This window comes from Ahaetulla prasina, chromosome 4 (genome assembly GCF_028640845.1).
Source record: "Ahaetulla prasina isolate Xishuangbanna chromosome 4, ASM2864084v1, whole genome shotgun sequence".
NCBI lineage: Eukaryota > Metazoa > Chordata > Lepidosauria > Squamata > Colubridae > Ahaetulla > Ahaetulla prasina.
The window spans coordinates 12,998,239-13,023,987 of NC_080542.1; the positions used below are offsets into that span (position 1 = coordinate 12,998,239).

A 25,749-nucleotide genomic window follows, 5' to 3' on the forward strand; every position below is an offset into this window, starting at 1 on the left:
GTCTTACCCACACAGACATCTATGTTACATGCGCTGATAACCCTTTTAATTTTGGATTGCTGGGGACAGACATTTTCTGTATCAATTAATTCTCTGTCCCCACTGTTCAGTTTAAATGTTTATCCAGAAAATCTGTGAATTTATTGCTAAGTAACTCAGTCCCTTTCTTTGATGGATGCAATCCATCTCTTTTGTACAGTTTTTCATTGGACCAGTTGCAGACATCGTGACTTATAAGACCAAAGCCTTCCCTTTTACACCACTCCTTTAGCCACACATTAAACTCCACTACACACTGGCCTTTACCTTTTTGTTCCTTATGTACTGGTAAAACCTCTGAAAAGATAAGCCTACAACCTATACTATTAAGTTCATACCCCAAGCTCTGGAAATCATTCTGCACAGACAGTACATCCTTTTGGGACAGATCATTTGTGCCAAGATGTATAATAGCATCAACATCAGAATCCTTACTGGCATTCTTGACTATTTTAAGAATACGCCTCTTGTCTTTGCTGGCAGTAGCACCAGGTAGACACCTGACCTCTTTCAAGACCTCCATATCCTTTCCTAAATTTACATTCCTTACAATTGAATCACCAATCAGAAGGTGGCTTCTCTTTTTGGATACCGTGCTCTTCTTGTGTGACTGATCTGTAATACTTGATACACACTTTTCCAAAGTAAGTTCTTCATCTCGGACCATAATCCCTTGATTGTTTGAATTATCAGTATCACAACTACCTTGATCTGTCACTTAGTGTTCCTATTAAGATCAGCAAGGGCACTATATCTGTTATACTGGGACACTGTAAAAGCTTTGTGTTTATGGTTCACAGCTCTCACCCTGCTAGATCCCACAGTTGTCCATGCTGCAGTTGTCCATGATTAATTTATAGAGATTGGCTCAATTAAGCTTTGGTCCAATATATGATTATTTCCAAGGCTGGTTAAGGAAAAATGATAGTTATTATTAGACAAAATATCTAGGAAACCCAAGATGCAGGAAAAACTCATGACTTGCAACTATAAATAAATGAATAATGATAGACTCCCCCCCACCAAAAAAAAAAAAGGTTAGGAGGATAGGAGTGAAGATTGTGAAATCGAAAAGCAGGTTATAGTTTGGGTCTAACTGGGTACAAGTATTTCATCAATACATGCCAGTATGAATCTGAACTATGAGTAGATTTTGGGAAAATATACTTTTATAGAAACATAGAAAACTATGCGAGAAAAAAAACCTAAGAGTTCATTAAGTCTGCCCTTTAAGTTTATTTGTTTTTTCCCCCTTTTTTAAAATGTATTTTTTAATTATTATTTTTAGATCATAGATTTTTATCTTATTTTTTATGTTATTTTTTACTTTTCACTTGCCACATACCTCTTTGTATGTGGAGATGGAGATGGCAATAAGCAATTTCACAGTTCTTGATATTCTAAAATATTGATAGTGGATAAATTGATTGGCAAATTGACAGTACATTTTGGCCATGTTGTTAAAACTGTTTAGCTTAATCATTTAGTTCTCAGAATATGGAATTACAATAATTAAGAATATGTAAAAAAAAGTAGTCTATGTGCTTTGCATTAAAATATGTTGAAAATTAAAATTATGACTGATTTAACTTTAACTGTCTGTCAGGGATCCAAGTAGCACCCCCAACCAAATCAAATTCCGAGGTTTGCAATTCCTCAAAGCTAACTTTTATTAGAGATGTCATATTGGCACATGTAGGAAAACCCGAATCTGAGAGCTTACGGGTTTTCCTCACCCAAAAGGAAGTTCAAAGCCTTGCCCTCTTCTCCCGTATGTCCACCACTGCTCCAATCAGTTCCTTCATGTACAGAAGACAACCTCCCCCAAAATAGGACCTACCCTGAAAATAAGCCTTAGTATTATTTTCACACCTCTGCCTAATGTAAGTTCTACCCCAAATATAAGCCGTAGTGAAAGGAGAGGGTGGGGCCCACACAGAAGGCAGCGAGCATGCATTGGCTGAAGGTATCTGGCAGCAACTGCAGTCTGCGTAGCACAGGTGAGTTGATTGCTTCTACAAGCAGCAGATGGAGACAGAGCTGTGGAAAAGCCAAGAGTTGATGGGCTGCAGCAGCAGCCAGTTGTGAGAAGCTTGTCTTCACATGGTGGCATCATCAGCAAATGGAGGCAGAAGCACAGGACAGAAGGCAGGTGATCCAGACATACCACTGTAAGCCAAAGGAAAACCAAGAGACATGAATACAAGCCTACCGGAGTGGCGATCAGCCATAGTACGCTCATCTTCACATCTCTCAGCTTGCCTGCATCCTGCACGATGCATTCGGATCACATGCCTTCTGCCCCGTGCTTCTGCTTCCATTGGCTGCTGGTGCCCCCATGGGCCCTCATGGCTGCCTGCTGACTCCAGCCCACTGACTCTTGGCTTTTCTGAAGTCCTCATGGCATGTCCTTATGGCCTGCCTTCCCCCCGTGCCTCTACCTCCATGTGCTGCTTGGACAGGGAATCAACTCACCTGCATTTTGTGGGCTGTGAAGCCCCAGAATGTGCCAACCAAGGGACCAGTGGGCTGCAGCTACTACCTAATACCGTCTCAAAACCATAGAAATGGTGGTAGACTTTAGGAGAAACCCTTCCATACTTCCACCTCTCACAATACTAGTCAACACAGTATCAACAGTAGAAACCTTCAAATTTCTAGGTTCTATCATATCGCAAGATCTAAAATGGACAGCTAACATCAAAAACATCATTAAAAAAGGACAACAAAGAATGTTCTTTCTGTGCCAACTCAGTAAGCTCAAACTGCCCAAGGAGCTGCTGATTCAGTTCTACAGAGGAATTATTGAATCTGTCATTTGCACCTCTATAACTATCTGGTTCGCTTCTGCAACCCAACAAGAAAAACACAGACTTCAGAGGATAATTAGAACTGCAGAAAAAATAATTGCTACCAATCTGCCTTCCACTGAGGACCTGTATACTGCACGAATCAAGAAGAGGGCCATGAAAATATTTACAGACCCCTCGCACCCTGGACATAAACTATTTCAACTCCTACCCTCAAAATGACGCTATAGAGCACTGCACACCAGAACAACTAGACACAAGAACAGTTTTTTCCTGAAGGCCATCACTCTGCTAAACAAATAATTCCATCAACACTGTCAAACTATTTACTGAATCTCCACTACTATTAATCTTCTCATAGTTCCCATCACCAATCTCTTTCCACTTATGACTGTATGACTGTAACTTTGTTGCTGGCAATCCTTATGATTTATATTGATATATTGACCATCAATTGTGTTGTAAATGTTGTACCTTGATGAACGTATCTTTTCTTTTATGTACACTGAGAGCATATGCACCAAGACAAATTCCTTGTGTGTCCAATCACACTTGGCCAATAAAAAAATCTATTCTATTCTATTCTATTCTATTCTATTCTATTCTATTCTATTCTATTCTATTCTATTCTATTCTATTCTATTCTATTCTCCCCCTATGTAGGCTGATTACTTTGAAATCATGTTTCCCTGAAAATAAGCACTAGTGCTTATTTTGGAGCCCCAAAAAATATAAGATTGGGTCTTAATTTGGGAAAACATGGTAGAACACTGCAATCATAGGACCCCAAACTCTTCTTTTCATTGAACCCCACATACCTAATTCCTGTAATCATTCTTCATCTTTCAAACTCCAGTTCCTTAATCGTTTGTGTTGCTCTTCTCTGCATTCTTTCTAGAATATGTCAGTACCTTTTTAATATTAAATTAACCTGCTGCTTATAAATGAAGGGGGATAGGAGCCTATAACATGAGGAGTCTCCTTCTCATAGCCATCCATCCATCCACAAAATTTTCCTGGGGTGCAAAAAACAGTTACAATTACTTGGACTTAATGGATCTTCCTTGCTGAAGATCTGCAAACAGAAATGGAGGTTGGCTGCACATCTGGTGATGAGTTCTGAATCACTTGCAATCCTGTAAATTAATTCTATTATAGAAAGTCAGCATCTACCCCCTCCCAGAAGAATGATGTGTTTTGAGGAATATTAAGAAAAGGCAGAATATTATATTTTCCCAATGGAGAAATGGAGAAACATGAAAGAGTAGACATGTATCTAGATAGCTCTATTCATAAGCAAAGGTAATATTACAGGCAGAAATCCTTTCAAGACAGGATACCGTAAAACTCCTTGCAACAAAGTCTGAACAAAGGCAGAATGGTAGGATTAGCCCCTCACCCAAGATCCAACACAGGACAAAGCCATTAAGCCACAATAGGAATTGACCAACACTCTTTCAGAACACAAGCCCCTTCATTGCATGTCTCCCAGAGCAATCCAAACTTCACCTGGGAGCTCAAATGGACAATCAGGCAGAGGTTGACCAAATTAGCTCAGACAAGCACCTAGGGTTTTCTTTTCTTTATTTGCCTATAGAGCCAGCTATGACCCCTACATAATAGAAATAGCACTTAGATTTATATACCACTTCACAGTGCTTTACAGCCCTATCTAAGCAGTTTACAGAGTCAGCAGATTGCCCTCAACAATTTGGGTCCTCATTTTATCGACCTTAGAAGGATGGAAGTCTGAGTCAACCTTGAACCTGGTGAGATTTGAACTGCCAACTGCAGGCAGCCATTAGTCAACAGAAGTAGCCTGCAGAACTGCACTCTAACCACTGTACCACCGCAGCTCATAACCCCCATATAACAACATAGGAATCTGACAACAACCAATAGAAACAATAGAACCAATAGCATATTAAAGGACATTTTCAATCACATGGTTTGATCACATGGAGGCTCATGTCATTCATCAACCCGGAAAAAAAATTATGACCCACTTTATGTTACTTTGAGAATATGGATTAACAGTGAACTCATTGACTCATTGAAATGAGTTAAAAGATCTAAGCAGTATTTTATTTTGCAACTGTGTTAAAAATAAAATAAACCTAATCTTGCGTAGTTTCTTTTCCAAAAACACTACACTACTAACCAGAGCATATAAAACATTTGCTAGACCAATTCTAGACTACAGCTCGCCTGTTTGGAACCCTCACCACATCTCTGACATCAATACAATTGAACGTGTCCAGAAATATTTTACAAGAAGAGTTCTCCATTCCTCTGAAAACAATAGAATACCCTATCCCACCAGACTCGAAATCCTAGGCTTAGAAAACTTGGAACTCCGTCGCCTTCGACAAGACCTAAGCTTAACTCACAGAATCATCTATTGTAATGTCCTTCCTGTTAAAGACTACTTCAGCTTTAATTGCAATAATACTAGAGCAACTAATAGATTTAAACTTAATGTCAACTGCTTTAATCTAGATTGCAGAAAATATGACTTCTGTAATAGAATCATCAGTGCTTGGAATACTCTACCTGACTCTGTTGTCTCTTCCCACAATCCTAAAAGCTTTAACCAGAAACTTTCTACTATTGACCTCACCCCATTCCTAAGAGGACCATAAGGGGCGTGCATAAGCGCACAAACGTGCCTACCGTTCCTGTCCTATTGTTTTTCTTTTCTTCTTTCTATATATATGCTTATACCTCCTTATATTTACTCATATATGTTTATATACTATATAATCTTTTGTATGATTCCTACATATATTGTTGTGACAAAATAAAATAAATAAAATAAAAACATGTCCAGAAATATTTTACAAGACGAGTTCTCCATTCCTCTGAAAACAACAAAATACCTTATCCCACCAGACTTGAAATCCTAGGCTTAGAAAACTTAGAACTCCGTCGCCTTCGACAAGACCTAAGTTTAACTCATAGAATCATCTATTGTAATGTCCTTCCTGTTAAAGACTACTTCAGCTTTAATTGCAATAATACTAGAGCAACCAATAGATTTAAACTTAATGTTTTTATTTATTTATTTATTTATTTTGTCACAACATCATATAAAAAGGATTATATAGTATATAAACATATATATGACTAAATATTAGGAGGTATAAGCATCAATATATATATAGGAAGAAGAAAAGAAAAGAAAAACAATAGGACAGGAACGGTAGGCACGTTTGTGCGCTTATGCACGCTCCTTATGGTCCTCTTAGGAATGGGGTGAGGTCAATAGTAGAAAGTTTTTGGTTGAAGCTTTTAGGATTATGGGAAGAGACCACAGAGTCAGGTAAAATATTCCAAGCACTGATGATTCTGTTACAGAAGTCATATTTTCTGCAATCTAGATTAAAGCGGTTAACATTAAGTTTAAATCTGTTGGTTGCTCTTGTGTTGTTGCAATTAAAACTGAAGTAGTCTTTAACAGGAAGGACATTACAATAGATGATTCTATGAGTTAAACTTAGGTCTTGTCGAAGGCGACAAAGTTCCAAGTTTTCTAGGCTTAGGATTTCAAGTCTGGTGGGATAAGGTATTTTGTTGTTTTCAGAGGAATGGAGAACTCTTCTTGTAAAATATTTCTGGACTCGCTCAATTGAATTGATGTCAGAGATGTGGTGAGGGTTCCAGACAGTTGAGCTGTATTCTAGAATTGGTCTAGCAAATGTTTTATATGCTCTGGGTAGTAGTGTAGTGTTTTTGGAAAAGAAGCTACGCAGGATTAGGTTTACAACTCTTAGGGCCTTTTTTGCTATGTAATTACAGTGGGCTTTGACACTTAGATCATTTGACATGAAAACTCCAAGGTCTTTAATGGGGTGGGGGTCATCTGTAAGGTAATGTCCATCAAGTATGTACTTAGTGTTTGGGTTCTTTTTTCCAATATGTAAGACTGAGCATTTGCTGGTTGAGATCTGGAGTTGCCAAGTTTTAGACCAAGTGGTTAGATGATCAAGGTCTTTTTGGATGATAGATGCATTGTCTGTGGTGTTAAATAGTTTGACATCGTCAGCAAAGAGAACACAATTACTTGCGATATGGTTACAGGATTTGATAGAACATTGCCAATTTTGACCACTTGTTGTCTGTTGGACAGAAATGCAGATATCCATTTGTGAAGGGGTCCTGAAATGCCATAGGATTTTAGTTTTAGGAGAAGTTTATCGTGTACTACTGAGTCAAAAGCTTTGCAGAAGTCTATGTAGATTGCATCTATTGTTTTGCCTTGATCAATATTTGTAGTCCATATGTTTTTACAGTGAAGAAGTTGTAAGTTGCATGATAATCTTTTCCTGAAACCAAATTGTTTATTGGAGAGTAGGTTGTTAGTTTCTAAGTGTGAGGTTGATGATGGTTGATGATTGATTCCATGACTTTGCAGTTGACGCAGCACAGAGAGATCGGTCTGTAATTTTCTACTAAGCTGGGGTCTCCTTTTTTGAAGATAGGGATGACTGTGGCTAGTGACCAAAGTTTGTCAACCGCTTTAATCTAGATTGCAAAAAATATGACTTCTGTAACAGAATCATCAGTGCTTGGAATACTTTACCTGATTCTGTGTCTCTTCCCATAATCCTAAAAGCTTTAACCAAAACTCTCTACTATTGACCTCACCCCATTCCTAAGAGGACCATAAGGGGCGTGCATAAGCGCACAAATGTGCCTACCGTTCCTGTCCTATTGTTTTTCTTTTCTTCTTCCTATATATATATACATGCTTATACCTCCTTATATTTACTCATATATGTGTTTAAATACTATATAAACTTTTTGTATGATACCTACATATATTGTTGTGACAAAATAATATAAATTAAATAAATAAATAAAATGTGGCTCTCCAAGATTTTAGAACTTTGTGTTCTGAAATTTATTCAGATGTAGCCCTTTCAAAAACTTATCTCCAATGATATTTTTTTATTTGCTTAGTTATGAGGCATTACCCTGCTCCAATCCCAAAAGGTTTTCAGAAATTTAGAGACCTGCTCCTATTAGTACATCTAAACCAAACGTCGTGATAAAATTGAACTACAAATACAATAACTGAAGTAGTTAAAGACCCTCCCAATAGAATAAAGGGGTGTGTGTGGAAGTCTACCACAGGATGGGTCTGTTTGTCTTTGGCTTCTTGGATCAAACATTTTTTAATGTGCTTCCAAGAATTCATCAGGGTGGGAGAAAATATTCTATTGTTCCAGAGAATTCTATCTTTACAGCCACAGAATTAACAAAGTGTTTTTTTTATGATATTTTTTTCATTGGAATTGGTTTTTTCCTTCCAGGTCCTATATAATTGTCAGTTAAGAGCCCTTTGGTTCTTGAGCTTGTGGATGTCATCCTCCTATTTCTTACTCAAAATCTCTAAGGAGCTTCACTGAACAGCTATCAATTTCTCTTATAATTGCCAGCAGAGTCTCAGTAATGCAACTTCTTCTCAAATCCTTCGGGATCTCCAACTCTCCCAAAAGAGGTGAAGACTGAAAGGTGCTATTATTTGTGGAACCAGAGGGCTAGAAATGTCACAATCTCAGAAAGAATATATATGCAGACTATTCTGAATAATGAGAGCTTCTTTTTTTAAATGTTTGATTGTTACAGATGGAACTGGTTCATATATAGTGATGAAAATCTTGAAAGAGATCATATTTTTCATGGCAGTCATAGCAGTCCTGTTGCCAGGGGTTGCATGCCTTATTCCTCGTACTTCTCGCACAGCATGTGCCATTGGGAAACCTCAGTTTATTAAGCACAAGTATTTTCTGCCAGGAGATTTCATGATAGCTGCGATAATCCCTCACTTCTACATGATGTCTGATCAACTGGAATTCACAAGACATCCATCTGAAGACCTTGTTGATGAGTTCATGTAAAGACTTTCTCTTTCTAGCTGTAGCATGTCTCAAATCAGATATCTTTCTCTAAGAAGATGGATTGAGTTAATTAGTAGTGTTGCTTGCAACACAAATTATTTCTCCTGGTTCCTTCAATCTTAAGCTAATAGAAATGGATTTTCATTGATACATTTTACGTAGCAAATAAATTACAAACACACATAGATATGCACATGTTTAAGGCAGATCTTACCCCAGTGCTTTTGTTCAATTTCTATATTGGGCTTTTCTCATTTTCTTTCTGTAGAATGAATTTTTAGTGCTCTACTATTGAAGCAACGTTTATAGCTAATTGAATGTCAAACTTTCATAGTTTAATTTTTCTTCTGAATATTAGGGAACAATGGCACTATGCATTTTATTTATTTATTTATTTAATCATATTTATATACCGCCCTATCTCCCGAAGGACTCAGGGCGGTTCACAGGCACTTAAAAAACACATAAATACAATATAAAAACAGTTAAAAAACTTATTCTATGAGTTAAAAGTAGTACTTTTAATTTGTTTGTTCAGCATGTATGGAGTATGGAGTACAAATGTAGGGCTGCCCCAATGAAACTGTTACCTGTTTTTCTAGGATAAGGGATTCCAGAAAAAGAATTCCATACATCATTTGTATGGAACATATGAGAAACGGTTGCAGGAATTGGGTGTATCTAGTTTAATGGGAAGAAGGACATGTTAGTAATGTTCCAATATCAAAGGTGATGCCACAAAGAAGAGGAGTCAACCTATTCTCCAAAGCACCTGAATGTAGGACAAGAAGCAATGGATGGAAAGTAATCAAGGAGAGAAGCAACCTATAACTAAGGAGAACTGTCCTGACAGTGAGAACAATGAATCAGTAGAACAATTTGCCTCCAAAAGTGGAGGTTTTGAAGAAGAGATTGGATAACCATTTGTCTGAAATGGCATAGGGTTTCCAAAGTCCCTTTCAAGTCTGTTTGCTCTGTTATTCTGTTTGCTCTCAAGTAAGGTTTAAAGTAAGTAAGGTCCTTGAGTGGCTCAGACTGCTAAGACAGTCTGTTATTAACAGCAGCTGCTTGCAATTACTGCAGGTTCGAGTCCCACCAGGCCCAAGGTTGACTCAGCCTTCCATCCTTTATAAGGTAAGTAAAATGAGGACCCAGATTTTTGGGGGCAATAAGTTGACTTTGTATATAATATACAAATGGATGAAGACTATTGCTTGACATAGTGTAAGCCGCCCTGAGTCTTTGGAGAAGGGTGGGATATAAATGCAAATAAAAAATAAATAAATAAAATATATTTTATTCCTCTTCCCATAAAAATATCCAAGGCAAAGACTGAAGAGCTAAAGATACAAGACTTAGAAGTTGGTCTGAGAATTACAGGTAGATCATAATGGTATTATTAATGTTCCTTCAAGCAATTCATCAGTTTCCTAGTGAATCATTTTTAGAAATCATAAGAGCTGCCTTAAAAAAATTGAATGTTTTGTCCAAGACCATTTTCCCTTTCATCGAAAAATAATGTTTTAGAAGACAGTGAAAAATTTCTCTCCCTCTCTGTCTCTCTCTCTCCTCTCTTTGTTTATATATAATGTGGTTATGTAATTTATACATTATTGCTATCATTCAATCCATCTGTGGCAAAGGGACAAATTTTGGAATGCTAATGCATTTACATGCTTTCTTCTTGCATGGTACTATGCAATCTGGTTTTTTTTTCTGCTTAGAATTTAGCAGAATTGTAAATAAAGTACCGTATATACTCGAATATAAGCCGATCCGAGTATAAGCCGAGGTCCCCAATTTTACCCAAAAAAACTGGGGTAAACTGGGGACTCGAGTATAAGCCGAGGGAGGGAAATGAGGCAGCTACCGGTCAGGGAAAGCCTCCCTCCAACAGCCGAGAAGGCTGGCGGCTCCCCCGCCCCGCCCTCTCACTGCACCGGCAGGGCTTCCCCGCGCTAATGCAAAAGCCCGCCAAGTTTGCACCATCCGGTATAATGTGAAAAAAAGAAGAAAAAAAAAACTCGAGTATAAGCCGTATATACTCGAGTATAAGCCGAGGGGACGTTTTTCAGCACAAAAAACGTGCTGAAAAACTCGGCTTATACTCGAGTATATACGGTATATGTAATGCTACATTCTTTAAGAGAAGAAATATGATTTCTAATGTATCTGTGTAGATTTCTTCTACAGTACTACCAACATATCCTGGCCTTGGTTTTTGCTGTAAAGGAGATCAATGAAAACAATCTCATTTTATTCAACATGACTCTGGGAATGCACCTCTCTAACAGTTATTTCATGGCGAGATGGACCTGCTTGGCTTCAATGGAGCTCCTCTCAACATGGGGCAGATTTATCCCCAATTATAAGTGTGATACTAAGGACTGGACACTATCTGTTATTGCAGGACCTAACTCTTACTTCTGTCCCTTCATGGCAAACATTTTGAATATCTACAAGATGCCCCAGGTAAGATTTGCTCTTGAAAGACAGATAATGGAGTGTGACAATAACTTTGAGAGATTGGAAAAAGGACAGTAGCCTAGACAATGATCTGAGGAAAAAAATCTGAGCCCAAACCAATTTGAGAAAGCATCTCAGAACTGACTCAAGGAAGGAAGGAAGGAAGGAAGGAAGGAAGGAAGGAAGGAAGGAAGGAAGGAAGGAAGGAAGGAAGGAAGGAAGGATCATTCTGTAATATAAAGATCAAGATAAATATTCCCAAATACTAATACACTGGATTGCTTAAACAACTCCATGAATACTTAATATTATTATTAAAACATGGTGAGAAAAAGAATTGATGAAAATATATTAATGTTTCTATTAAGTGTATTTATAAGTTAAGGAATCATAACATTTTAATTAGTTTGGATTCAGAGTTAGTAGTAAATCGAGTGTAGTACCTAAACATATGTATGTCATATGGTCGCCACTACAATGTTCATCATGTTGATGATTTGTGTGGTTTGCTTAAATGTAACTTTGTAGATGAAACTGGTAGGTGGGAAATGCTTTCAGACTTGCAAGATTGTGGTTTCAAGTCTGGATTACCTCAGATGATTGACATCAATCTTGCCCACCTAAAAGTGCTTCCCTCCTCAGCTGCTTTTACACTGCAATGAATTAGGGAGAGTCAATTCTGAAATGGTTATGACATTTCCTGAATTAAATTCTTCTTTTAATTGTTTTTATTAAAGTCTATTATATGATAAAATGTGTAATAGATATTTTTGATACCAAGAGATATAAAGAAAAAGAAAAGAAACAATGGTGTAGAAAGAAAAATAACATAACATAATAACAGAGTTGGAAGGGACCTTGGAGGTCTTCTAGTCTAACCCTCTGCCCAGGCAGGAAACTCTACACCATTTCAGACAAATGGCTATCCAACATTTTCTTAAAAATTTCCAGTGTTGGAGCATTCACAACTTCTGCAGGCAAGTTATTCCATTTATTGATTGTTCTGTCAGGAAATTTCTCCTTAGTTCTAAGTTGCTTCTCTCCTTGATTAGTTTCCACCCATTGCTTCTTGTTCTACTCTCAGATGCTTTGGAGAATAATTTAACTCCCTCTTCTTTGTGGCAACCCCTGAGATATAGAAACATGCTATCATGTCTCCCCTAGTCCTTCTTTTCATTAAACTAGACATACCCAGTTCCTGCAACCGTTCTTCATATGTTTTAGCCTCCAGTCCCCTATTCATCTTTGTTGCTCTTCTCTTCACTCTTTCTAGAGTCTCAACATCTTTTTTACATCGTGGTGACCAAAACTAAATGCAATATTCCAAGTTTGGCCTTACCAAGGCATTATAAAATGGTATTAACACTTCACGTGATCTTGATTCTTTCCCTCTGTTTATGCAGCCCAGAACTATGTTGGCTTTTTTGGCAGCTGCTGCACACTGCTGGCTCATATCTAAATGGTTGTGCACTAGGACTCCAAGATCCCTCTCACAGTTACTACTATTGAACTAGGTACCACATATACGGTAACTGTGCATTTTGGGTTTTTTTTGCCTAAATGTAGAACCTTACTTTTTTCACTGTTGAATTTCATTTTGTTAGTTAGTGCCCAATGTTCAAGTCTGTCAAGATCCTTCTCTATCTTGAGCCTATCTTCTGGAGTGTTGGCTATTCCTGCCAGCTTAGTGTCCTCTGCAAATTTGATGAGTTCCCCATCTATCCCCTCGTCCAAGTCATTGATGAAGATGTTGAAGTGTACTGGGCCTAAAACAGAGTCTTGGGGTACTCCACTGCATACTTCCCTCCATGTGGATGTAGTTCCATTGAGGACTATTCGTTGAGTGCGGTTGGTCAGCCAGTTACGAATCCATCTGGTGGTGGTGCTGTCTAACCCACATTTTTCTACTTTATCTAGTAGTAGGTTATGGTCTACTTTATCAAATGCTTTGCTGAAGTCCAAGTAAATTATATCGACAGCATTCCTCTGGTCCACTAATTTTGTCATTTTGTCAAAGAATGCAATGAGATTAGTCTGGCATGATCTGTTTTTGACAAACCCATGTTGATATTTTGGTTATTACTTTGTTTGCTTCTAGGTGTTCAATGATTCGTTGCTTGATTATCTTTTCCAAAATCTTCCCCGGTATTGAGGTCAGGCTGATAGGTCTGTAGTTTCCTGGATCTGTTTTTTTTTTCCTTTTGGAAGATGGGAACTACATCAGCTCTTTTCCAGTCCTCTGGCAGCTCCCCTGTGCTCCAGGATCTTTGAAAGATATAGTTCAGTGGTTCTGAGATTTTGACTGCCAGTTCCTTCAGAACCCTGGGGTGTAATCCATCCGGTCCTGATGATTTGAACTCATCTAGGGTAGACAGGTGTTCACTTACCACTTTCTTCCCTATTTTAAGTTGTGTTTCTAATCTGTTTTTTGTGGTGCTGTTTTGATAGGTTGGATTGTTTTTTCTTTTGTGTAAAACAGATGCAAAAATGAGTCAAGTAGATTTGCTTTCTCCTGTTGTTTGTCACCTTCTTCCCACTTTGTCCCAGCAATGGGCCAATTGTTTCCTTGACTTTTTTCTTGTTTTTAACATGTTGGAAGAAGCTTTTTTTGTTATTTCTTACTTTTGTCGCTAGCCTTTGTTCATTGTGAGCCTTAGCTTTCCTCACTTCATCTTTATAGGCTCGGGCTACTTGCTGATATTCTGCCTTAGTTATTTGCCCCTCTTTCCACTTTTTATAGTTGTCTTTCAATTTGTCAGATAGTTCTTTGTGCATCCATGCTGGTTTCTTTTGAGATCTATTATTTTAACTAGCTTTCCACCTCTTATTTCCTTAATTCCTAATTTCTTATTCCATCATCAATTATTTTATTTCATCATTTACTAATATTTCACTTTTATATCTTAGTTTAAATTATTTTCATATTTAAGCCAATCTACATTTCATATTGCATCTGCTGATCCATTTTACAATAAACAATATACTTCTTCTTGTTTGCTTCTTACATACAATTTCTAATATTAAAACAGTTCTCTTAAATGAACTAATAAATGCTTTATTTCCCTTCCTTCCCTTCCTTCTATCCATTATTCTTTCCCTTTTAACCATTTTCTTTTAGTCTCTCTAAAATTCCACCTTAATATTTTTCTCCCTTTCTCCCATTCTCTTATCTCTTTCTCTTTCTTTTGCTTTTTTATTTATTGTATCTTTTCCCCTGAATCCTTTCTCTGATTTTTAAGATTGTTACCCTCTCAATTCTCCCCCTCATTCTTTTCCTATTTCCTTTTCTTCCCTTCTTTTTGAGGAATATGCCCGCCCCATCCATTTTTTGTCACTGTCAATCCCACTGTCAATCCCAGTGTAATTATCTATTTTTTATCTGCAATTATTACTTTCATGTTCTTGTTTCTCATTTATATTATTTTTTTTTTTGTAATTTCACCAGGCTTCTTCTTCTTCTTTAAATGCTTCATGCACATTCTTAAACATCTCCTTTAGTTCCTCATACTCCCAAAGTTCCATATTGTCAATTCAAAAAGTTTTTTTATTTTAATTTATGTTTAGTTAAGCTTCAAGTCAGTATAGTCTCTCTCTCTCTCTCCCCTTTTCTTCTTCTCCTTCTCTCCCTTTCTCTCTCTCTCTTTTTCCAAATAACATCCAGTTCTAGTCCATTCCAATTTAAGGTTTTGTTCTTCACCTCTTTTCAAAGTCAGAACCCAGCTGTTTTTTAAAAAAACACCTCCTTAATATTTCTCACGGTCTTTCCACCAGCAGATGTCTCTCTCCAATCCACAAATACCAAGGCAATCAAGTATTCATTCATTTATTTATTTATTTATTGATTGATTGATTGTTAAAAAGTGCTTTCTCTGAGTTTTCTTCTTCCTGTATTTTTTTATTTCTCCAGATCCAGTTTCAAGTCCAGGTAGAAAGTTTTCTTTCTTGGGCTTTAGTCCTTTAACTTCCTCTTTGATTTTTCTCCCTCCAATTAACATTCCCAAGTGACAATTAGCCACTTATTTCATGCCAGGACCTCTTTTAAGCTTTTAGAAAGTTTCTTTTTACCTGTGAGTTGGCGAATCATTCACCCGCTAACAATACTCCATTCAAACATCGCTCCTGCACAAATTTTAGTCTTTATTCTTTATTGGCCACATGTGATTGGACACACAAGGAATTTGTCTTTTGTGTATATGCTCTCAGTGTACATAAGGAGAATAAAATATACTCATCAAGAATAAAAAGATACAACACTTAGTGATAGTCAAGATTACTACTTCTATACATCAGATTTTTATGAACAAGATTAAGTATCTATTAATGTTTGCAACATAGTTTACAACAAAGACTATGAATTAAGAACAGATTCTTCAAAAATAATAAATACTTGAAATTGGAAAATCATGTGTTTCCCTCCCTCTTTCACACACCCCCACATTTAGCTGATATATGGATCTTCTGCTATCAGAAAGGACCAGTTACAAGCAGCTTTCTTTCATCGTTTTTTCCCAGATGATAACCAACAGCTTGTGGCTATTCTCCAGTTGCTGTTGTATTTTAGGTGGACATGGATTGGGGTGATTCTCCAACCTAATGAGAGAGGAGAGAGTTTCATTCAAAATGCTGTTCCATTGTTTTCCCAACAAGGTATCTGCTTTGAGTTCATAGGAGAGACACCCCCGGAATCATCTATTAATGATATTTTAAAAAACCATAATGAAATAAGCAAAATGATCGATATTATCATGAAGACCACTATCAATGTCATCATCCTATATAGTGAAAACCATGAAACTCCCACTTTAAGAATGTTGCCCACTTTTATAGAATATTTTTTTAATCCCAGTGATAGAAAAGATAAAGTTTGGATAATGCCAGCCCAGATGGAGTTTACATCCACTCCATTTCAAAAAACTATCACTATGGACATTTTCCATGGTGTTATAACTTTTGAAGTTTCTTCCAAGGAGATTTCTGGATTTAATAAATTCCTTCAGATGAGAAACCCAACTTCAGAAGCAGAAGACCATTTAATGAGAGTGTTTTGGGAAGAGGCTTTTGAATGCTCTTTTACTAAAGATAATTTAGATGAAGATGCTGGGAAGCTGTGCACTGGAGAAGAGAAGTTGGACAATCTAACTAACTCTGTGTTTGACACCACCATGACTGGACAGAGTTACACCGTCTACAATGCAGTTTATGCTGTGGCACATGCTTTACAAGCCATGTTTTCCCCCAAACACAGAACAAGAGCAAAAGTTGGGAGAGAAATGTTTTTGACTCAAAAGGCATGGCAGGTAATAAGAGATTGAATGAACATTTCCCATTGCTCTGCTCTCTAATGCGGTGCTTTGTCCTACTATAATAGAAGTGGTGGGTTGCTCTCGGTTCAGTCTAGTTCTTGAAAACTGGTAGAACCCATCCCTGTATTATGGATACACAGGAGTGTTGATTTTAAGTCTCCTGCTATTCTGTTTTCCATACCCTTTTGGAACCTAAAGAAACCTTTGTAACTGTGAATAGGTAACAAGGCTCCAACAATGATACAACAATATGGAGGAAATGATTAAGATGCAACAAAATGTGCCTGCTTGGAACAGGTTCAAAACACCTGTGGCAAGTGAGAAACATGGATGAGGGGTTGGAAAACACTAATTCTATTAATGAACTCAGTTGTATTAAATCAAAATCCATAACTTAATACCACTGAAATTGATCTCCCTCCCTCTCTTCTGTCTCCATTCCCTTCCACCCCTTTCCCCTCTTTTCCAATTACCAATCTTTGCTTGGTTTTAGTTACATCACTATTTGAGAACCATGTCATTTAATAACACTGCAGGAGAGAAAATTTCCTTTAATGAAAATGGGGATTTAGACACTGGATTTGATATTATGAACTTGGTCACATTCCCAAACAATACCTTTGTTAAATATAAAGTTGGAAAGATCGATCCAGCAGCTTCTCCAAATAAGCTATTCACCATTTCTGCACAAGACATCACCTGGCCTAGCATCTTTAATCAGGTATTTCCTGCTCAGATTTCAAACCGTGTATTCTTCCCTTTCTCTTCTTGTTTCCAGAATTATTGATTCAAATCGATCTTACCCTTATAGTTGTCAGGCCAAAAACTGCAAAGAGGATGAAATAATGACCAGAGATTTTGGAATACAAAGACTTAAATCTCTGTATAGCAAAATAATTTACTGATATATCCTCATTATATCTTCATGGTTTTAGCAGAAAATAATCTAATAGCTGCTGTCTATTCCTGCTGGCATTTCAAGCTTGTCTAATTGAAAAATATATTTGAAAGTTGCTAAAGTAATTAAAGCTATCATATAATTCACAAAGTAAAAACAAGACATATCTCAATTTGTCTGCTCAACAGTCCCATTAATCTGAACGTTGATTTTCCCCACAAAAAATAGCATTTTCCCCTTAGATTTCTTTCTTAAATAGCATTTCCAGATTTTCAAGTTTTCATTTACTAATCATTGTATCTGGGGAGCAGTCAGACTCTGTTTGATCCAGTGATTCATTATCCTGACTAGGAAATGCCCAGCCAGGGAGGAAGAAGGACCCACATCAATGGTGGGATTCAAATAATTTAAAAACCGGTTCTCTGCCCTAATGATCCAGTGGGTGGGCATGGCCGAGTGGGTGTAACCAGGGAGTGTGGTAGGAGTCAGCCTCCTGGAGCACTCTGCCAGTCAAAATGGGGCACAGATTAGGATTAATTACCAAATATGGCCTTTGCTTTGTGATATCGAGATCCAGCGAGCAAGGGGTGTGAAGTGCACAAAAAATACACTTTTGTTTGGTTATGACGAAATATCCCCAAAGTCAGATGTACACTAAATGTAGACTGACTTTTAGCTATACATCTTCCTAGCAAACAGCACATTTTGAAGCTCCTGTTAAAGAGGATTCATTTCAGGATGAGTAACCACAGTTTGCATGTTAGAGGTCCCTAAAGGAATGCTGGGAAACTGTGTTTTAAAGAACATGTGAGGGATGGGTGCAGAATAGCCCTTCTCTGCTTGAGGTTGTAGAGATCTGGCACCAATCAAAATACTGTTTGTGAAACAACTGATCAACACTGACAGGGTCAACCACTAGTATATGAAAATAAAAGCAACTCCACTCCCTTTTAGTACTGATGATGTTACCTAGCTTGGGTCATAAAACATCTGCAAGAAAACCTTGTAGCTCAGAGAGCACCAAGGACCTCACAGTTAAATTTTGAGTTAGAAATATTCTCTTCTATTGATAAACACTTTTTGGTTAGAGGGACTCAGAGCCTGCCTTATATGAGATAGCTCCCAGTGGATTTCATCCTAAATTTTGATATGGTTTCTTTAATTAAGGCATGTAGAATTTTAATGGCTGGGTTGGGCCTCTGTGGCTCAGACTGGTAAGACAGTCTGTTATTAACACAGCTGCCTGCAATTACTGTAGGTTCTAGTCCCACCAGGCCCAAGGTTGACTCAGCCTTCCATCCTTTATAAGGTAGGTAAAATGAGGACCCAGATTGTTGGGGGCAATACGTTGAATTTGTATATAAATATACAAATAGGATGAAGACTATTGCTAACATAGTGTAAGCCGCCCTGAGTCTTCGGAGAAGGGCGGGATATAAATGCAAATAAAATAAAATAAATAAATAAATAAAAAATTCATACATCAAAAAACAAAGGTAAGGGATAAACAAATAAAAACAGATTTGAAAAAAGAAAAGGCTCAGGAAAGAAAAAGAGTGAAAGTGTAGGAAAGAAAGAGGAAAAGAAGGAAACTGACAAAGAATATCTTCCAATTTTCTTTGGTACAGATATAAGTAAAAAAAATTAAACTCAAACTCTTACTCTAAGATTAACATTTGTCCTCATTATTTCCATATCTAATCATCCAAGCCCAGATCAATTTATAATTTCAATTTATTTTATTTTATTTTATTTTATTTTATTTTATTTTATTTATTTATTTTGTCAAACACAACAATATATATAAGCATGAAATAACCACACAAAATGAATACAACCAAAAGGAACATTAGGACAGGAATGGTAGGCACACTGGTGCTCTTATGGTACCCTTACAGAACTCTTAGGAATGGGGTGAGGTCAACAGTAGACAGTCTTAGGTTAAAGTTTTGGGGAATTTGGGATGAGACCACGGAGTCAAGTAGTGCATTCCAGGTATTAACAACTCTTTTACTTTTTTTTATTTGTTCAAACTTACTTACTGAAGTGACTTACTGAAGTCATATTTTCTACAATCAAGATTGGAGCTGTTCACATTAAGTTTGAATCTATTGTGTGCTCGTGTATTGTTGTGGTTGAAGCTGAAGTAGTCTTCGACAGGAAGGACATTGTAGCAGATGATGTTATCAGTTACACTCAGGTCATGCTGAAGGCGGTGTAGTTCTAAATTTTCTAAATCCAGAATTTCAAGTCTGGTGGCATAAGGTATTTTCTTGCGATCAGAGGAGTGGAGAACTCTTCTTGTAAAATATTTCTGGACACACTCAATCTATTAATATCTGAAATGCAGGGTGGGTTCCAGACAGATGAGCTGTAATCGAGAATTGGTCTAGCAAATGTTTTGTATGCTCTGGTTAGTAGTGTAATCTTTCCGGAGAAGAAGCTACGTAAGATTAGGTTTACAACTCTTAATGCCTTTTTGGCGATGTAGTTGCAGTGGGCTTTGGCAATTAGATTATTTGATATGAGAACTCCAAGGACTTTGACAGAGTGAGAGTCATCTACAAGGTCATGGCCATCAACCTTGTATTTAGTGTTCTGATTCTTTTTTCCAATGTGTAAGACATAGCATTTGTTGACTGAGATTTGGAATTGCAAAATTTTTGACCATTCCGACACAAAGTCAAGGTCTTTTTGAAGGGTAGCAGCATTGTTGGTAGTGTTAAATAGTTTAACATCATCAGCAAATAGAACACAGTTATTTATAATATGGACACAGACGTTGTTTATGTATAATATGAAGAGTGTTGGTCCTAGAACACTGTCTTGGGGGACACTGCTATTAACAGGAGCAGGATTTGATAGGGCACTGCTTATTTTGATCACTTGTTGCCTGTTTGACAGGAACACAGTTATACAATTATGGAGGGGTCCAAGATGCCGTAGGATTTTAGTTTTAGAAGTAGTTTATTGTGTACCACTGAATCAAAGGCTTTACAGAAGTCTATGTAAATTGCATCTATTGGTTTGCCCTGATCAAGATTTGTAGTCCATATGTTTTTGCATTGAAGAAGTTGTAGATTACAGGATATTTTTTTTCTGAAACCAAATTGTTTATTAGAGAGTAGGTTGTTTGTTTCTAGGTGGAGGGTAATGGATTGCTTGATGATTGATTCCATTACTTTGCGGTGATGCAGCATAAAGAGATTGGTCTGTAATTTTCAACTAGGCTGGGGTCTCCTTTTTGAAGACAGGGATGACCTTGGCTAGTGACCATAGATTTGGAAGGAGCTGGTCCTGAAGGCTTTTCAAAGATTATGCTTAGGGGTTCTGTTAAATTAGTAGAAAGCTTTATTAAGAAGTATGCACATAGACCATCTCCATCTAATAGATAGAGATGGTTTCAGTTTGTGAAGGGCCTTTTCAACATTATCTTCTGTGAAATCTATTTGTGTTAGGTCATTGTACTCATTGTTGTACAACTGGGGAATGCTGTGTATGAGCCATTACTGTTAACAAAGACTGAGCCGAAGAATATGTTAAAGAGGTTTGCTTTAACTGTTTCATCATTATATTCTTTACCGTTAGATCCTTTTAGAGGTGGGATGGATCTCGAGTCTTTAAGCTTGTTGTTTACAAAATTATAGAAAGCATGATTGGATTTTGTGCAAAGAAGGTCTTCTTCTTGTTTGATGTGGTAATTGGTGCATTCAATCCTTATTTGGTGGCATATATTTTTGTAGCGATTTTTAAAGTTAGCTACATAGCCATTTTGTTTTTTTGCCAGAGGGATTTTTTGGGGGGATTGGAGCTTTTTTATTGATACAGGTAATTTGTTTTTCTTGATTTTGGTGGTGATTTGTGGTACATATAGTTTAATAACTCAATTGACTTCAAGCAAGAAAACATTATAGTGGTCTTCAGCGGTGATACAGTTAGAGAATAGAATTTGCCAGTCAAGAGATACGAGGTCGGTGTCTATAAGATCATAGTTGGCTTTTTTGAAGTTGTAGTTTGATATCCCATTATTATGGAGATTTTTATAAGGGCGTATATTGAGACAAACATCTATCATGCTGTGTTCACTGTTGGAAAAGGGTTCTTTTATGTGTACTCCATAAATTGAGTTTGAGGTTGTTGTTTTTTTATTTGAATTTATATCCCGCCCTTCTCCGAAGACTCAGGGCAGCTTACACTGTGTTAAGCAATAGTCTTCATCCATTTGTATATTATATACAAAGTCAACTTTATTGCCCCCAACAATCTGGGTCCTCATTTTACCTAGCTTATAAAAGATGGAAGGCTGAGTCAACCTTGGGCCTGGTGGGACTTGAACTTGCAGTAATTGCAAGCAGCTGTGTTAATAACAGACAGACTTAGCCTGCTGAGCCACCAGAGGCCCCTTAGAAGAAGATGAGGTCAAGGCAATTGTTGAGTCTAGTGTTTTTAGTTACTAGTTGATCAAGACGTAGATTTGTAACAGCATTGTATAGGGTTGTATGGATGAGTTCAGTTGTACATTCGTTTGTTTTCCAATTAATAAGAGGTAGGTTGAGGTTACCCAGAAAGATGAGAGGATAATGGCAAGAAGCAGCCCATGTTAGCAGTGTGGTTAACTTGTTCACATGTACGATGTTGTAGTCGGGAGCTCTGTAGCATAATAAGAAGCGAAATGTGATGTTGAAGGACAGTTTGCAGACTATAGTTTCTGGAAGAGCGAGTTTATGTGCAACTTGAATATTTTTCAGATTTAGTGACTTTTTGTAAAAAATAGCTACTCCACCTCCCCTGCAGGTTTCACGATCCGAATGGAAAACATGATATTCTCTTTCTGAGATGATGAAGTCAGGGAGGGATGAGTTCAGCCATGTTTCACAGACAAATATAATGTCAAATGTACCAGTATTTAATAAGATGAGACATTCAAGCATTTTGTTTACAATGCTTCTTGCATTTATCAGTTTGCATTTAAGCTCAGTAGTGGTTGGTATAGAGGGAATAAAGGGCGTGCGTACCTAGTTTTGGATGACGGCTGGTTGAAAGTTCTGTATGACGGCTGGTTGGATGTTTTGGGTGATGGAGGGTTGCATTTTGGGCAATTGATTGTAGGTTTTACCTTTTATGCAGTCAGCAATGGTTCATATCGCTTTAATCATTATTTCTTAAGGAAACCACAACTGATTTATTTAACTGCACCAAACTCTAAATAAAACAGGAATAAAAAATCCTAAACTCTAGTGTAGACCCATGCTTCTCAACTTTGGCAACCTTAAGGTGCATGGACTTCAATTCCCAGAATTCCCAAGGCCGCATTAATTTTGCCCATTTTAAACTTGCCAAGACTGAAAAATGCTGATCTACAGATAGGGATTTTTCCATTCCTCTTTTACTGGTTCTTACTTACATATGAGCAATCATAATGCAAAATCCTCCCTTCTGCCCCATTCCATAGCAACCACAATTCCCTCAATAACCTGCTTTCCAGCTCTGTTCTCTTGTGTGCAGGGAAACAAAAGAAGACCATGTGACTATCAATTTAAACAAAGTTCAGTAAGACCTATCAACTTCTTGGAGAAAAGATCTCATGAAGTTGGAAGGTCTGACTGAATTTTCTGAATCAGACAGAATTTTGGGACATCTAGATCCTATCTTCATTGTGTTAAAGTAAAATCTACCCATTCAAATAGAACAGTTTGAAACCCTAGAGTTTTATTAAATCCTGGTTTCATTTCTTGATAGGTTCAACCTCTTTCTCTTTGCAATGACCATTGCTATTCTGGGTCCAGGAAGATGAAAATAGAAGGGAAGCCATTTTGCTGTTATGCTTGCCTTCCATGTGCAAAAGGGAAAATTTCAAATGAGACGGGTAAGAGCTGTGTTGTGCTAAACTATCCAGTCTTTTTAATTCTGATTCAAAATGCTAATTTCCAAACTTTATACAACTGACTTCTAATGTGGTGATTTAACCGATGATATAACTATATAAATACTAAAAATGAAAGGGTTACCACAAACAATACATAAGTATCTGCATATTTACAGACTCCAACTAAAAACAAAGAGATATTACTTAATTAGGAAATATTAACCCTATAATTAATTCCCAGTCCTGCTACCTGAGCATTTCTAGAAATTGACTACGATGTTTGTTTTTTCCAGATGCGGTTGATTGCTCTCAATGTTCAGAAGACCAATATCCAAATCCGGCTCAAAACCTTTGTATTCCAAAAACAACCACCTTCCTGTCTTACAATGAGCCACTGGGAACCACCTTGGGAAGTGTTAGTATTTTCCTTTCTTTCATCACAGCTTTAGTGCTGGGACTCTTCATTAAAAAGCGGGACACTCCCATTGTCAAAGCCAACAACAGGAGCCTCACCTATATTCTTCTCATTGTTCTCCTGCTTTCATTCCTTTGCAGTTTGCTCTTCATTGGGAAACCTGACCAAGCAAAATGTTTCATGAGACAAGCTGCTTTTGGCATCATATTCTCTGTAGCCCTTTCTTGCATATTAGGGAAAACGATCCTTGTTGTTCTTGCTTTCATGGCCACTAGGCCTGGTTCCAAAATGAGGAAATGGATGGGGAATAAGCTGGCTTTTTCTATTGTCCTATTTTGCTCCCTGGCACAATTTACCATTTGTACAGTGTGGCTGACAATTTCTCCCCCATTCCCAGATTCTGACATGCACTCCATGGCTGAAGAAATTGTTCTACAATGTAATGAAGGTTCAACCACAATGTTTTATACAATGCTTGGCTTTCTGGGGTTCTTGACTGCTGTCAGTTTCACTGTGGCCTTCCTAGCTAGGAAGTTACCAGATAGCTTTAATGAAGCCAAATTTATCACGTTCAGCATGTTGGTTTTTTGCAGTGTCTGGATATCATTTGTTCCAACCTATCTGAGTACCAAGGGGAAATACATGGTGGCTGTGGAGATCTTTTCCATTTTGTCTTCAGCAGCTGGATTACTGGGTTGCATCTTTTCCCCCAAATGCTATATCATTATTATGAGACCTAATTTGAACACAAAGGGACAGTTAATAAAAAAATAACCCTGAATATGAAGTTCAGTTTGCTCATTGATTCTGTGTAGCCTTCCCTTCTACTCTAACAAAATAATACAAAGTGACATTAATGAGGACTTTTATTGTCTTCAGCTTGAATTCTCTGCATTTGGTCTTTAAGATACTACCTAGAAATTGAAGCACTTGCCCTAATCACTTTCATGACTGCTGCTATCTCTTATGACAGCCATTTTCTACTAAGCCGTGCCTTCTCAAAGTATCTATAGCACAGCAGGATTCAATGTTCTTTGATTCTCAGAATGTACCTTCTCCTGAATACCCAGTTACCCTTGTTTCTTTTTCCCAACCACATACATTTCTTGGATCCAAGTAACGTATCTAAGTAATGTATCCAGTTAACATTACTCAAAGTAAATCCCTTCTAATTCCCAAAAATCTGATTAATTTATAGAAATTGGCTCAATTAAGCTTTGGTTCAGTATATGATTATTTCCAAGGCTGGTTAAGGAAAAATGATAGTTATTATTAGACAAAATATCTAGGAAACCCAAGATTCAGGAAAAACACATGACTTTGCAACTATAAATAAATGAATAATGATAGACTCCCCCCACCAAAAAAAAAAAAAAGGTTAAGAGGATAGGAGTGAAGATTGTGAAATCAAAAAGCAGGTTATAGTTTGGGTCTAACTGGGTACAAGTATTTCATCAATACATGCCAGTATGAATCTGAACTATGAGTAGGTTTTGGGAAAATATACTTTTATAGAAACATAGAAAACTATGTGAGAAAAAAAAAAACTAAGAGTTCATTAAGTCTGCCCTTTAAGTTTATTTGTTTTTTTCCCCTTTTTTTAAAATGTATTTTTTAATTATTATTTTTAGATCATAGATTTTTATCTTATTTTTTATGTTATTTTTTACTTTTCACTTGCCACATACCTCTTTGTATGTGGAGATGGAGATGGCAATAAGCAATTTCACAGTTCTTGATATTCTAAAATATTGATAGTGGATAAATTGATTGGCAAATTGACAGTACATTTGGCCATGTTGTTAAAACTGTTTAGCTTAATCATTTAGTTCTCAGAATATGGAATTACAATAATTAAGAATATGTAAAAAAAAGTAGTCTATGTGCTTTGCATTAAAATATGTTGAAAATTAAAATTATGACGGTATGTCCACCACTGCTCCAATCAGTTCCTTGACGTACAGAAGACAACCTCCACTGCACAGCTGTCGGACACCATGGCCTTGAACTTCTCTGCAAAGTTTTGTTATGGCTAATTCTATTTCACTC

General features: G+C 37.1%; 1 protein-coding gene across 1 annotated transcript; it reads left to right on the forward strand.

The window, feature by feature from the left end:
• The first annotated feature begins 1,990 nt into the window (after positions 1-1,990).
• LOC131197922 (vomeronasal type-2 receptor 26-like) lies at positions 1,991-24,474 on the forward strand. The gene is made up of 5 exons (XM_058182425.1): positions 1,991-2,039; positions 15,866-16,515; positions 17,015-17,242; positions 23,159-23,285; positions 23,579-24,474. Exons 1-5 carry the CDS (start codon positions 1,991-1,993, stop codon positions 24,472-24,474), a joined length of 1,950 nt encoding a protein of 649 aa, XP_058038408.1.
• Positions 24,475-25,749: the final 1,275 nt, after the last annotated feature.